We start from the raw sequence: 14,398 nt of genomic DNA on the forward strand, positions 1-14,398 counted from the left end.
ATGCATGCATGTATGCTGTGTGGGTTCTTCTGACTTAACTTTTAATTTGAAAATGTTTCTCATTAATGCTGATAAACTATCCTGAGTGGTATAAACCAGATTGTGGCAGGTATCATTTTGTTGGTGAAATATCTTCCTAATGTTTTTTTTTTTTTCTCATTCTGAGAAGTGTAAATGATGTTGCATTTAGAGGGTGCAAGAAAACATAAATATGCATGATAAACCACAGTAGTACTGTTGCATCTTATGACAATAAACTTTTTAAAGTTTTAACTTATTTTAAAGCGTGTCACGGGTATATCCTGATGAAATTGTGGAAAAGTCAGTGCATCAGCGAGCAGCAAAATTCTGCCTGTAACTTTCATCAGATTGTAGGGAAGTCACACAGGATCTTGTGCTGAGTTCCTGGCGGGAGCTTTCCCCTCTGTGTGGGAACTTGAGAAGCTCCCTATTGAAAACGAAGGCAGGACGTGTTTGGGATGCCTGTGGACTTTCCCGCAAGTCTCCGTTACGGTAATTTTCAGCAGATAGCTTCCCTAATAATGCCATCATTAACTTGTCATTGCACAGCGTCCCCAGACATCTCAGAGTCATACATTTAAATTAAATTAAAAGAAACAGTGCATTAATATCCTGAGGGAGCAAAAGCAGAATATTTAGCAGCATGTGGTTCATCTGATTTGTGCTTTGTTAAGCAGAGAAATAAGAAAATAGGGAAAATATTTCAGATTTCTTTTTTATGAGTAAATGAATGCTCATTACCTTTTCTATTTATAACCAGTTTTGCTCTCCTGGTTATCTGAGTTTTTAATGTTTTCAAAATGTATTTTGTAAGACTGCCAAAACAAAAGAAATAAATTTCAGGAAATTAGCTCATGATTGATTTAATGAAGAGGCATGACAGGACAGTGTTCAGTGCATTTCTGTGACTGTATGTTTTGAGAGAAGTACAAAGGTTGCATATTTTCAGCAGCTGAGAAGTGTGAGTCCAATAGCTTTGCAGTTCACTTCCCCAAAGTCCTATGCACAATCTTCATGTAAGTGAGGGAAGAAAGGGTCCTAAAGAAAGATTATTCCAGCAGGTTTTTATGCTTTTGCATGTTCATCGCAAGTGGTGTTTTACATTTTTGTTGTTTCTAAACTCTGGAAAATACTTGTGGTGGTGCAGCCTTCTCCTCCTGTCTGTGGGAAATATGGATGCCTCTGTAACAAACACAACTCCTGCTGATCCCCTGGTTACCCTTGATGAAAGTCATTGGCTTGAGCTCAAGGATCCTGGTGATGCTGTCCCAGTGGCCTTTTGGCTGTTGGCTCCTCCTTGGAGCACATGGAGGGAAGGATGGCACTACACCAGTGCCCAAAGCATGGGACTGGTGTAAGGAAATACAGTTGGGTGTTGGAATGACCACTGCAGCACACTGCTGTGACCAGCTGGATGAAGAGTATTCTTGGGATTGCTGAGGGATGCTGCAGTTTTTCCCCTCTTTCTGCACTTCCAATTTCCCTGCCCTTTCTTTCATACTCCTTTTTCCTTGGAATGGCAAAGGCAAAGATTTATCTTTGCACTCTGAGGTCTGTATGGTTCTTTGTGGAGAGCCATTTAAATAATATTTCCATAAGCCTAACAAGTAAAATATGTTCCATGTAAATGAAGGAAGTGCATGGTAACATTTATTGCTGTAGAAGGAACCAAAGACATGCCATGTTTCTGCTGCTTTCAAGACCTTTTCATTCTAACCTGAACACAGGCCCATGAAAGAATGTGTAATGGGAGCACTTTAATGAGTTAAACAGAAGAATGAGCAAATACAGTAATTTATAATTATGCTCTGCAAGCAGAAAGGAAAATGTATTTCTTACTGTAAAGAGAAAATACTGGTTGTGATTGACTAAAGTATATGCCCTGCTTTCATTTAGAGCAATGCTTTAAAAATTTGTTGTTCTGAGTACTTTCTATGTTAATCAAAAGGAAATTTCAAGACAAGATAGTTTAGATACTACTTACATAATTTTATCTATTACCCTAACACATTATAGAGATAAAATTATATTTTTGTGTGCCACAAAGTATCATTGCTGTGAGCACATGGTTATGAACAATGGAAAATGGGAATACTGAGGGACAAGTCTCAAATAAGTGTGTGTGGATTAAGCTTAAAAATTTTTCTGGTATTCGAATGATGAATTTTTTTGGTTTTTAGTCCAAGTGTTTTGTTTTTGTTTTGGTTTGTTTTTTTTTCTGGGTAATTCTGGCAGAAGGTTTTGTTCTTCCTGAATTGTATGTTGTTTTATTGTGCTTCGTAGAAGAAAGTATGAAAGATATGGACAGTTATGTTTAGGAGCAGAAAAATCTAAATTAATTAGAGCAATTAAGTTGCTGTGACCAAATATGCTCACTCTTACCCACTCCTCATCCCACCTCCTCCTGCCCAATTACTCAGAATTGGAGCAAAATATCTGTTGTGGTTTATAAGGATTCTTGCAGAGAAATAGTGTTTTTGACAATTCCTGAGAGGATTTTTACTGAAATTTTGCTTAAATACCTAACATTGTTATACATTTTTAACATATATTTTTCCCTACTTTGCATACACATGAAACTAATTTCCGATTAAAAAAAGTTAATACTGTAATATAATATATTTCATCTTCCAAGTAAGAATTTCATAATGTACTTCCTCTCTTGATCTGTAGAGAAATGTTTTGATTCCCCTCCTTGTACCCATTCATTTCCTAATTCATGTGCTTCTCCTCTCAGTGTTGTTCCTTTTAATGGGAGAGGGGTAATTTTGTATTGATTTCTGCTGTGTGCCTCTGGGCATTTCTGTAAACGTAGATCAAACCAGGCCAGTGTTTTTTCTTTCAGGAGGTCTGCAAGCTGCTCGAAGAAGTTGTTTCTTCAAGGGTCAAGCATTACTTGGAGGCACCTAAACAACGTGGTCAGTGGAAACCCATGGAACGTGGATCATCTGGGCCTTTGTTTTGCACTGGTAAAAAAAATCATTTAACTCAGTGTGAAATAAAGTGTAGTGGAAAATACTGTTCCGTATTTTTTCTATGAGAAATCTGCCATCAGGAAGGCCTGAAATAATTGATGTATTGGTCTGGAATTACTTCAGCTATGTAAGTGAAAAGATTAAGTGGATTTTAATTTTTCTGTGTTGCTTAAAAGTGAACGTAATGCTGTACTGTTAGTCCAAGAGCCTATCTTTAGAACTAAAAAAAAAAATAACTTATACAACCCTTGGTCCTGCAAAATTGATTGAAATCTTGCTGGTTAGTTAAGTTTCCTTTCCACTCACACATTTAGTTTAGAATTTTTAAATACAGAAATAATATCTTTACTTCTCCTTTTACTTTTGGCAGTCTATTCAGTCTTAAAAAGTTGGTGTAATGTGATAAATGACATTTGTCATTTCACCAGTGCTACTGCAGACCTGGCAGCAGCACCCAGGACCTTGGGAGTGCAGAAGAGAACAACATGAGGAGCCTTCACCCATTTGGAACTCGCTTTTTGTATGTGTGAGGGTGTTGAGGGCAGTGGGTGCCATTTCAGTACATCCACATTTTGAACTAAAGGTCACGTTTACTGTAGCTTGGGCCTTACTGTTAGATCAGCTCTGGGGCTAAATGGCTGCCAGTTTTTGTTTCATTACAATTTCATTGTTAGCATAATGGTGGGGTTTACAGTTGATAGGCTTATCTGTTATTCTTACTTATCTTTAAATAGTTCATAGGCAAAAAAATCACTGATGTTTATTGCTAGCCTGGAGCAGGTTATAAACTTGTCACAGAGGTTTACTTGCAGTAGTGAAGCTCTGTGCTGGCCATGCTTTGTCACATTTCCTTAAATGCATTGAAAGATCTCTGCTGGACTATGACTTCTGCAATGCATGTGATTGCATACTTACATTATATCATCACTATGCACATAAATTTTTAGAATTCAACACATATTATATAAACAATTGCAATTGGGAACAAGTCCTTTGCCTCTAAAAATGCTTTCCATTGTTGAAAAGGTATATTCCTATAGAATTCTGGTTGATGCATTTACAGCTTTACATGCTGCTGTCAATAATAATGATAAAACAGAAGTTATATACTGTATGGTTGGCTTATTATTGCAAAATTTTAGGCATATATGGGAGCTAGGTTCTTCTGGCATGACATGGGCTTTTTCCCACCCCTCAAGAACACAATACCACATAAGCAAAAGGTGCTTCAGGCCACTAAAGGATTTCCAAACCCTTTTCTTCCTTGCAAGTTGTAACTACATTTTATCTGTTTAAATATTATTATTGTTTGTAAAGCATATGAACTTTGAGACCCCTGTATTTTTCTGATTGTGAGTGAACATTGCAGATGGTGAGATCAGAATTTCTAAGGTTTGTTGAGGTTTTTCTGTGTTTTCTTTTATCAAGGGATGTTTATTTTATTATTATATTTTTAAAAATTTCCTGCCTCGGTGAAAGGTAGGTTTTGAAAAAAATTATAAGGTAAAACTGCCAGACATAATAATTGTTTTTATATATGTGAGTAGATGCAACACTAATTTGAGGATGTTTGTGAGAATTTGGGGTCTTTTATTTTCTTTCATATCATGAACTTTTCAGTAAAAATACTGGTGTGCTGTCCCAGGGTTGGGAACTGATCTTCTGCTTGACTCTTCTCCTTGTTTCCTGAAAATTAAAAACTTAGGGATATGCATTTGAAGAGGTCATCAGTAATATAAGTGGCAGTTTTAGATTAAAGGATATTTACTTTGGATGGGGCAGAATGACTGTTCCATCAGTTTTCTGCAGTTAATCTCACCATCATTAATTAACAATAAAGAACTAAAGGAAGAAAACAGGCTGTGATAACGAACATTCATGTTAAGCTTCATTTCCAAAGCCAACTCATTCTTTTTCTCTGAGCCTGCTTTGCTCAAGGCTGTAATTTGTAAGAAAGGAGTGCTTTGTTCAAGTCCAAGAATCAAGTTTCTTCAAGTTCCATTCAAGTCTGTTCTTACCTGGGAAGGAAATAACAGAATAGGTGGGTGTTCACTGGGGCAACTGGGCCCTTCCTCTCAGGACTGACCCTTTGAGGTGAGCCACAGGGCCAGGAGGCTTTACCAGTTACCTCTTGTGTTCTGCCCTCCTCTCTAGGATCACAGGTTCTGTTTGTGGGCTGCAGGGAGAAGGGTTTGTGTTTTTAACACAAATGGAGTGCCACATTCCAGGCCAGTGCTTGGCTGGCAGTGTTTTGTAGGGAACAAAGGAATGGAGGAGCCTGGTATGCACTCCATGGAGGTGCTGCTGGGAAAAAGCTTCAGCTGCAGCTCTTGCTGCATTTGGAGGTTATGAAGAGTTTGAGTTGTTCTGAGCTCTATGTGATTTCCTCTGCTCCAAGTTATCCAAGTCTGTATGGAGTTTCACTGCTGTAAACCCCCTGCTCTTACAAGGAGCTGTGTATCTATAGAGGGTTCCTTCACATGATTATTAACTGCTTACTTAGTATTTCCAGTGTCCCAGGTCAGCATGTCCCTGGTTGTAGTTGCATCTTTTCAAGTCAAGTCTAACTAGTTTGCTGAACACACTGCAGGATGTATTCAAAATTTCTTGAAAAGAGGATTATTAGACCATTAATAAGATTTTAAGCTACCTTTAATGTCAAGGCATGTTGTATTAAGTTTCATTTCAGAACTAGAAGCCAAGCTACCTTAAGTCTTCTGCTTCCTTATTACTATTTTGATGAGAAAATTTTTACCTATCACAGCTGCTTTTCAGTATTAACATTATATTATGTTTAATATTAATATTATTTGACACTACCTTTCATTTTTGTGGCACTTAATGTAAATATATATGCAAGTTACTCGTTAATTTACATTTCTTTTTCATTTGAGTTACACCCACACTGCAGTGTGTGGTGGGTCGCATACCAGCTCATTAGGAAATCTGTGGGTGTTACACACAGGAGAAGAAAGAAGGAAAGAATGGAAAAATGAGAGAAAGTAGCCAAGACAAGCAAGTTCTTCCTATTCTTCCTTCTGTCTGAACAATTTCCACACCCTTCCCAAATGGCCAGTATGAACAATTTGCCAAAGTAAGCTTTAATTTAATCTTTGGACATAGGCTTTGGTATAAACTCTCTGTTTCTTGTGTTTAATTAACATCCAAATGTCTTTGACTTTGGCTTATTTTATTTTTTTAAAGGGAAATTTAAAATTGGGTGGATTTTCAAAGGTTGAATTTTGCCTGCATCCAGGCTACATGGCCAAAATCATGCAAGAAAGGCATCGGCCAGGTGTGGCTTGTGATTGCATTATTTGAAGTTTCATCTTCCACTGAAAGTGTCTGGTTTTGATCAAGAACAGTGAGAATTAAGAGGAGACTACAGAGGTCTGAGTAGACATAGGGAATACAGGAAAAATGGGAAAGGGAGAACTGAAAACAGCAAGGAAGAAGGTAAGGTTTACATGGCCACAGAGGAAACAATAAGGAGAAGTGAAAAAATTATGCCTGTTAGAAATGGAAGAAAGGAAGAAGGTATTGTAAACTGACCTTCTTTTCCCTCTTGAGGGAGGAAAAAGTTATATTTTTCCTCCAAGTAATTCTCAGATCTGCTGTCATTCCTTCCCTAGCATCCTTACTGTTTTTGTTGGCTTGAGGGTGGGACATTTTTGTTCTGATTTCAGATCTTTTTATTGTACAGTCTCTTCTACAGTGCAAATAATTAGAGAACATGCTGTCACATGGCACAGTGAGCTCCCAGCTTGATTTTATCTGCTTTCCCTGGGATTCTGTCTATTTTTTTAATATATTTTTAACTTTCTACTATCATGAAACGGAGCTTACGATGGTCATGTTTTCTGAGTCCATCTTTTCACCCAGTTGCTTTTTACAAATATGATTGTACTTTATTAACAGGTAGAAGTCTCAGACTTGAAATTCTCAGACATGAACTTTTGACAAGCTTACTAAAATAACAAACTGGAAGAGGTACAAGAGCTGTTATGAGTAGTTGAGCCTTAGAAAGATCTGGAGTCAGAGTTCATGTCTTACTTAGTATAAAGAAAAATGCATAAGATGCAATTTCATAAGAAAATACATTTCTCTTGCTTATGAAACGATTTTTTTTGGCTCCTGCAAGCACACAAAAAATATACAATAAATCATGATGGTAAATATTCCAAACTTTCTTGGCCTTGCATTTTAATTTGAATGTTACGATGTTTTTAAGGGAAACACCCTTTTCAGACTGCCCCAGTTTGCTTTAGGAGTGTTTGCTATTGCTGTAGGACATGAATTGTGTGAAATGCTTGTAGGGTATGTCCCACATTATAATCCTGTAACAGCAAAACTGATTTATTCCCACCCTTCCAGCTGTTAACTCATGCTCCTCTGCTGTGAAACTGTTTGGTTTAGTTAGAACTCGAATCTTTTCACTTGCCTTGCTTAAACAGCAACTTTACAACACTTTGGTTGCAGCTAAGGGGAGAACAAGCTGCCATAGGGGTCTGAGGAGGAGTCTTTTCAATGAACTTTGATATTTTGAATTGCACATTGTAATATCTGTTTGTCAAAAGAATTACATTGCAGCTACCTTACAATGGACTCATTTGATTCGTGGCCAAGTCCTGCAGATCTGTGTGAACTTTAAACTTACATTCATCTGTCTGTGACAACAGAGCTCCCTGAAGTATGCACTAACTTATGCAATAACTTATGAAAAAATTTTTGATTAGTATCTTGTACTTAATATTTCCTGGTTTTGTTTTAGATTAGTTCCCCCCCCTCCCCCAGATAATGGGGAATTTTACAGCCAGATAATGGGGAGTAAGAGCATCTTTTTTTCACCAAAGCATTTTTCTTCTAGAAGAGCAAGGTTATATATCTGAACTCCTTTTTTTTTTTAATCATATTTTCCTTTTCTCAGGGTAATGGATATTTAACAAGAACAAAAGAAATGTCTGTACTTACACACTCTTCGGGTGTTTGCTTTTTTTTGTGATTTTTTTTTTTCTATCTTACCTTAGATTGTAATACAATATAATTGGGAAAAATGCCAAGAAGGGCAACAGAGATGATCTAAAATAAAATGCAGTACAGGGTACAGTTAAGTGTGCCTGGACTTTTCAGCCTGGAAGGTATATAAATTACGGGGAATACAATCAAGATCTATGAAATCATTTCTTGTCTCATTCTCTTCAGTTTGAGACCAAGGGCGTATCAAATGAAGGGATTGGAAATGCTGTGGTAGTTATTAGAACTGTGGAACTCTTTGCCAAAGTATAATAGATACGATAAAGGCTTGTACTGTATCCATAGCAACATGGGAGAGTATGCCAGGGACGGGGCAGAATCTCCTGTGGGGCACTAAAGGCCTGAGTTGAGAGGGCTTGGAGCCTGGCAGAGTATCAGTTCTTGGCTCTTGTATTTAGTGTCCCCTTTTAGGTGTTTTACAGCCCAAGTGTTTGGCTTTAGGGACATTTGGTCTTCCCCTGTGTGCCCTTTCTTAACCATTCTACTCTGCCATTGAGACCTTGTTCAGTCAGAGTCACTGGGTGTCAGAGACTGACTGTGAGGAAGTTCTGCACTGCCTGGACTGGAGCATCTGCCTTTGGAAGGATCTTCTATTGTGACACTGATACTGGCAGAAGCCTCAGCAATGGGTGTCCCTGTCTTACATGGGATATTTGCAGCTGTAGCATCTGCTGGGTTGAATGTGCTATCCCTGTTTTACTTCTTCCCTGGTGGTAGCTCCCCATGAAATTATTTATGGTCTTAGGTAAGAAATTAAATGTTGTACCTATTTTAAAGATGTCCTTATTAAAGTATTTTATATAGATAGTATTGGATTGAAAAAAAAAAACAACAGAGTTGTTTAATGTGGGTTTTTTGTGTAAAGGAAGAATTTGGTGTTGGTTTTGAAAACAGTCTTGACCTCTAGCCTTAAAATACTTTCTGACTTAATGCGTTGTATTTCTTTCTCTTGCTTTCATCTTTTTTTCCAATTTTTGTTTCCTCTTCCCTTATAATTTTTTTCATTTTATGGGAAAAAAGTATGAAAATGACTCCTAGTTACGTGTGTGTGCGCAAAAAAAAGTGTTTGGATGCACAAACAACTATTCTCTTATGTATCTATGTGAGCTATAAAGGTCTTTCTTTATCATCCAAATATTTCTGCAGAGTGATTTTGCTGTTAGTACTTTATGCAGTGACACATATATTTATTCAAATTTAAAGTTTATCTTTGAAGTTTCCTTTCTATAGTTAGGCAAAAAAATCAGCATTCATTAATCATGTGTCTTTACAAAGTGGTGTGGTGTGGTGTGTCTCAGTTTCTTAAAGTTGGCTGGAAGTTAATAGGTAATTTATCTCTATCAGTTAAAAATGAAGTTTAGGGTTCTAGTTTGATGCAGGTGTTTCAAGTTAGGCAAGATTAACCCCACCTTTAATTTCTGATTTGATACTCAACTGAGAATATCAAAGTGACTCTTGTCTAGGCCAGGGAGCATACATACTTTTGGAAAGAGCCCTTGGCTTGTTCCAAGTGGGAATTCAGCATTTTTGGAGGGCACATGAAGTGAATTTGAAAATCTGTCCCTAAGCACTATTCCTTACTTGACTGCCTTACTCTTCTTTACATCTTTTCTCTTGGAGGTGCTCTTCAATGTGTGCTCTCTGCAAGGTTTTGCAGCTTCTCCAATCCCTTGGAATCAGGAATACAGAGGATGGATTTTCACTGTCCAGCTCATGGACCTGTTTTTGCACTAGGTACAGCTGGAAGAGGTGGCAGAAAGGTTTGGGGTTTTTTGAGTGCTTACGGTTTCGGTTGAAATGTTTTGGTTCTAAAAATTAACTAAGTTGAATAGCTTCTTTTGCCTTTAGTTCAACTGTACATTAAATGAGGTTAAAAAAAAAAGATTGATTCTTACTTTGAAATTAACTGTTGAGTTCCTTCTAAAAATAAGTGCTCTTTATTAAATGTTTCTAAAGACAGCAATATTGTTTTGGTTAAAATGTAAGCAAGAAAGAACTGGGATTTGAAATAAAACCTAAAAGAAATGTGATTTCCCTAGAAATGTTCAGAGGAATTTACTTAATTGCAACCAGAAGTTTGACCTGGAAGTGTAACGCTTTGACCTTTTAGCTGTCTGGCTTCCTAAATGTGTTGTTTTGCTCTCTTTAAGCTGTGAGAAAATCTCTTTTATACATCTTTAACCCCTGTCTTCCCTAAAAGTCTCAGTAAAAGTCTGCAGACAATCACCAGCAAAAAGAAACCATAATGATTTTTTAAGGAAAAAAAAAATCATTGCAGCTATGTATTGACCACTGAAGTCCTTTTTATTTTCATTTTAACTGGAAGTAATTGGGGGTGTAATTTCACTGTTAAATAGGAATAGGAATTTCTTTTAAATTTTCCATGCTACCATATTACACAATAATACTCTCCTTTGTTCTTAAGTTTCATTATCATATGACCAAGGTAGAGATTACAGCTTTTAAAATTGCAAACATTTTTGAGGGTTTATTCATATTTGGAAAATTTTTACAAGTCTTTATGGGACTCTGTCCAGATAGAGATGAAGGGCCAATTCCTGAAAAAAATTATGCCTCTTTTCTCTATATTAGTGGTTTAGTGAGAGAAATTCTGGGTGTTTGAATAACCACTGAGTAGCAGGTAAGTTGCAGTTATTACACAATAAGTGTTTCTGTGGACTACAAAGGCACTGTGGCACACCACAAACAAAACTAACCCAACAAAGCTTTGCAGGGCCTGCGCCTTAATTTGGTAAAAAAGAGAGATAAACAAAATTTAGTAGTGTAACAAATAATAAAGACTTCTACTTGAAAATGGGAGGAAAAGAGTTCAGTGTCACCTTGACTGTGTTGTGGACGTAGAACTTGATGTGTCCATCAACTTCAGAACAGAGATGTTCTAATACACAGTAAATTACACATATTCAGGGAGAAACATTCCATATTCACTGTACAAATCCATGTTTAAATGGCAAAACTCGCTTTAGAGAGAGTAGAAGGTGACAGTTTTTTATTTGAATATCTTTCTCTTATCCCTTTAATTAAGATATTTAGTTTGGTGAGGGTTTATTTTTTTGTGCACATATATGGGGTGATAGAATATGGGCAATGCCTGTATTTTGTCTGCTGTTGTCTTGCCATGGCAAAAGACAGGATGGTGGAGTTTGGTCTTTTGCATAAAAGACTTCAAATGTGCTATTTATTTTTGAGGAAGAGTATGTTCTGTGTACTTTTCTTTTTGCACTTGGCATCTGTTAAGCTGATGTCAGAAATGGAGGCTGCTGAGCTTTGCTATTCAGGTGGTCCCTTATAATACCATGTTCTTGAGTGAGCTAAAATGAGTGGTTTTATACAAACTATTTTGCAGTCAGTCTCCAGCTCTTTGCACCAGAGCCAGAGCTGAGCTGGTGGCAGTGGGCAGATGATCACAGTCATGGTTATTCTTGGTCTCTTTTGCTGGTATCCTCTTTGCATCAGATCTTATGAGAGCTGAAGGACATAGGCTCTATTTCCAAATAAGTCTCTTTCAGCAGCTGACTTAATTAGGGTCTGTTTGCCAGCATTTAAAAAGAGAAAATACAGAAGGCTGTATTGTGGTGTTTTCCACCTAAATGCTGTGCCCCAGAATTTCCTTCTAGTCTGAGCTGTTGCAAATCTAACAAGAGTCCGTTGTGTGAAAAGAAAAAAAGCTGTGAATCTCTGGCACTACTTGCTTTATTCAGACAACAGCATGAAACTGCAGGTTCAAGTCCACACATGTCTCTTAGAACTCGTGTTCTTTTGAAGTGTCCTCCAAATGTTAGGGTAGAAAAGGAGTTATGACCATCAACATCTACTGCTTAGCTCCATTGGGATATCCTAACAGGAATCCTCTAAAAGAAATTAGGTAAAAAAATATTTTTTGCTGTATATCAAGATCACCTTTGAAAAAACCATGTTTCCTTGTTTAAGTCACTAAAAAAAAATTCTGCTGGCTAAACCTGCACTTGGTTGCTTTTTCCCTCTCATTCTCTCCCATCATGTCTCCAGTGGCAGTGTTGGGCATTTTCACCAAGCCCAGAGGTGTTGTAGCCCTGTTATACAATATATTCCTGACATTTTTAGTGACCCTTGCCTAGAGACCTTGTTATTGGTGGAAGATTAAAGTCTTAGCAGCTGTGGGAGATTTAGGGTTAAAACCTTTTTCCTCTTGAGGGTAAAAGTTTTGCAGAAGTTATTTCCGACTGCCGGGAGGGGGTGGAAAGTAGAGCGTGGAGACCTATGAAAGGTTTGATATACTTTATTTGAAAATCTTTCAGCATCATAATATTGGCACCAGTGATTTTGCTGTTCTAATGAACAGTAATGGGAACCAGTCATGTTTGATAAATTCCAAGAGGCTCATTTCCACATTTTGGTTGAGTTTTTGTGCTTGAAACTTTCTTTCTTAGAGCCTCTTCACACTTAAAATACAAAATCTTCCATTTCAAGTGCTTCATGGCATCAAAAAAATTCCTGTAGCTCATGGATTTCTTTAAGGAAAAACCACAGAGATGGGCTGAAAGGACATACTCTGTGAGAGAAGCATGTGCTGTATTATGCATTCCCTAGCATACTGTGAGTCAAACTTGGGTCTGTGTGGTCATGGAATGAAATATCTCTTTTTTTATGCTATGGAGAAGAGACTCTTGTTTCCCTATAACACACAAAGAAATTGTGGGGTGGATTGGATGTTCTAACTGTAGGTATGAGCAGATGCATTGGTGTTAAAGTAAATAAATGTTGAAATTGCTGTGATGCCCTCAGTTTGAACAGTGAGAAGACCCCTGCTTCTCCCCAGGGAAGAAGAAGAAGAAGAAAACCCTCTGTTTTCAAAGATGAAGTGAGCTATTATAATCCTTAAAGGGTATCCAATAAGTTGATATAGTCCTCAATAACAGTTGTGGGAAGACTGTTAGTTGAGGAAGAGATTTTTACTTGGTGATCACATCTCCATTCTCCAGGGCGACTAATCACTGTGACATCTAGGCCATGAGAAAACTGTTTATTGTGGAGAAATCTCCACAGACTGAAAAGGAAAGTCTCCTTTCCCAAGCAAATTAGTGAAAGACTGTTTTAAAGGTGGTAAACTAACTGAATTATTTTCTTAAATTTTTCTGTGTGAAAGAAAAGAAGTGTGTAGGGTAAGGAAAAGTAGTCTGAAGTTTTATTCTGAGTTTTCTTTTTTTTTTTTTATAGTTTCTAGTAATTAAGTTTTTCTTTGTACCATTTAAAGTTGATCCTATTTTGCCTTCCTTCTAATCCTGTCTCACAACAGGAAAATTTCAAATTGGCAAACCAAAACCACTACAGTCCGTCACCGTGTCTGTGTCTCATTTGAGCCAGAAACTTCCTTTCTTTTATCACTGGGAGGAGTTCAGTGATGTGAGTGAGTGGTCCATTTGGGTAGAGCTGTGTCTGGCCAGTTTGAGGGATGTACTCACCCTGATGGGCAAAAGTGGCACTGGACAGTTTTACTGGGCTCCATTGCAGCACAGACACTTTGGAGATACTTCAGCTTCTCCTGGGCCGCTGACTTGTCAGACAGTGTTCACCACAGGGCTTGTTTGCCAGTTCTCTCTGCCTTTTGGCTGGTAGCAACAGATGCCTTTCTCAGCCTTTCTCTTGGTTGTTGTGCTCATTCCAGTGGTTAAAGAAGTCCAGGCACGTGGCTGTCTGTGGAATACAGTTTAGATGTTCAAAACAGGGAGCATTCCTAAATAGGTTTCAGTTCATGCCCATCACATGCAATTTATAATGTGGTTATTGAGTCTGAGATTAACAAAAGGGTGAAATGAAATCTGGTGTCCTGTTAGAAAACAGTTGTCTGTGGTAAAGGTGCATTGACCACCAAATCTATTGCTCTACATTTATCTGCTTGAATGTCTTGGCAGGTGCTGCTGGCTGTTACTGCTCATACATTATGAATGGGTATGGATTTTCCAGGAATGGATAAGCCTTCCTCTCCATCCTTAAGTATTAGTGAGGAGATGGAAGATTGTCTTTTTCCTTCAGAACTGGTGTGTTCTGTTCCCAGGACCTCCATCAGAGGCTTTAATCATCTTGCAGCCAGATGGTCTCAGATGTGCTTTTCTTCCTTCTTTCTTCCAGAACAGCACTGAAGCCAGCCTAAGAAATGTCTTATCCTGGATCCAGTTTGGCCAGGAGAGTTCTGATTTTGCAGTGAATTCCACACCTCTCCTACTAGAGGAGAGCCCTACAACCCTACTGTAGGATTTTACAAAATGGGTCAATCCAGTTTTGCAGTTTGTGGCTCATACTCTCAATGGTTTAGACAGGGGGCTGTGTCTAGACTATCCAGGTTCTGATAGCAGGGAGGATTCTTCTAG

At 37.8% G+C, this 14,398-nt stretch overlaps 1 protein-coding gene across 3 annotated transcripts in view; it reads left to right on the plus strand.

The window, feature by feature from the left end:
• Positions 1-14,398, plus strand: part of SLX4IP (SLX4 interacting protein) — a 72,202-nt gene that overhangs the window by 35,626 nt on the left and 22,178 nt on the right. For all 3 annotated transcript variants that reach the window (XM_062490627.1, XM_062490625.1, XM_062490626.1), the window contains one exon: positions 2,867-2,990. In XM_062490627.1, coding sequence (XP_062346611.1) covers positions 2,867-2,990 — 124 coding nt within the window. The remainder of the gene's footprint in view (positions 1-2,866; positions 2,991-14,398) is intronic.

The sequence above is a fragment of the Cinclus cinclus genome, chromosome 3 (assembly GCF_963662255.1).
Source record: "Cinclus cinclus chromosome 3, bCinCin1.1, whole genome shotgun sequence".
Lineage (NCBI taxonomy): Eukaryota > Metazoa > Chordata > Aves > Passeriformes > Cinclidae > Cinclus > Cinclus cinclus.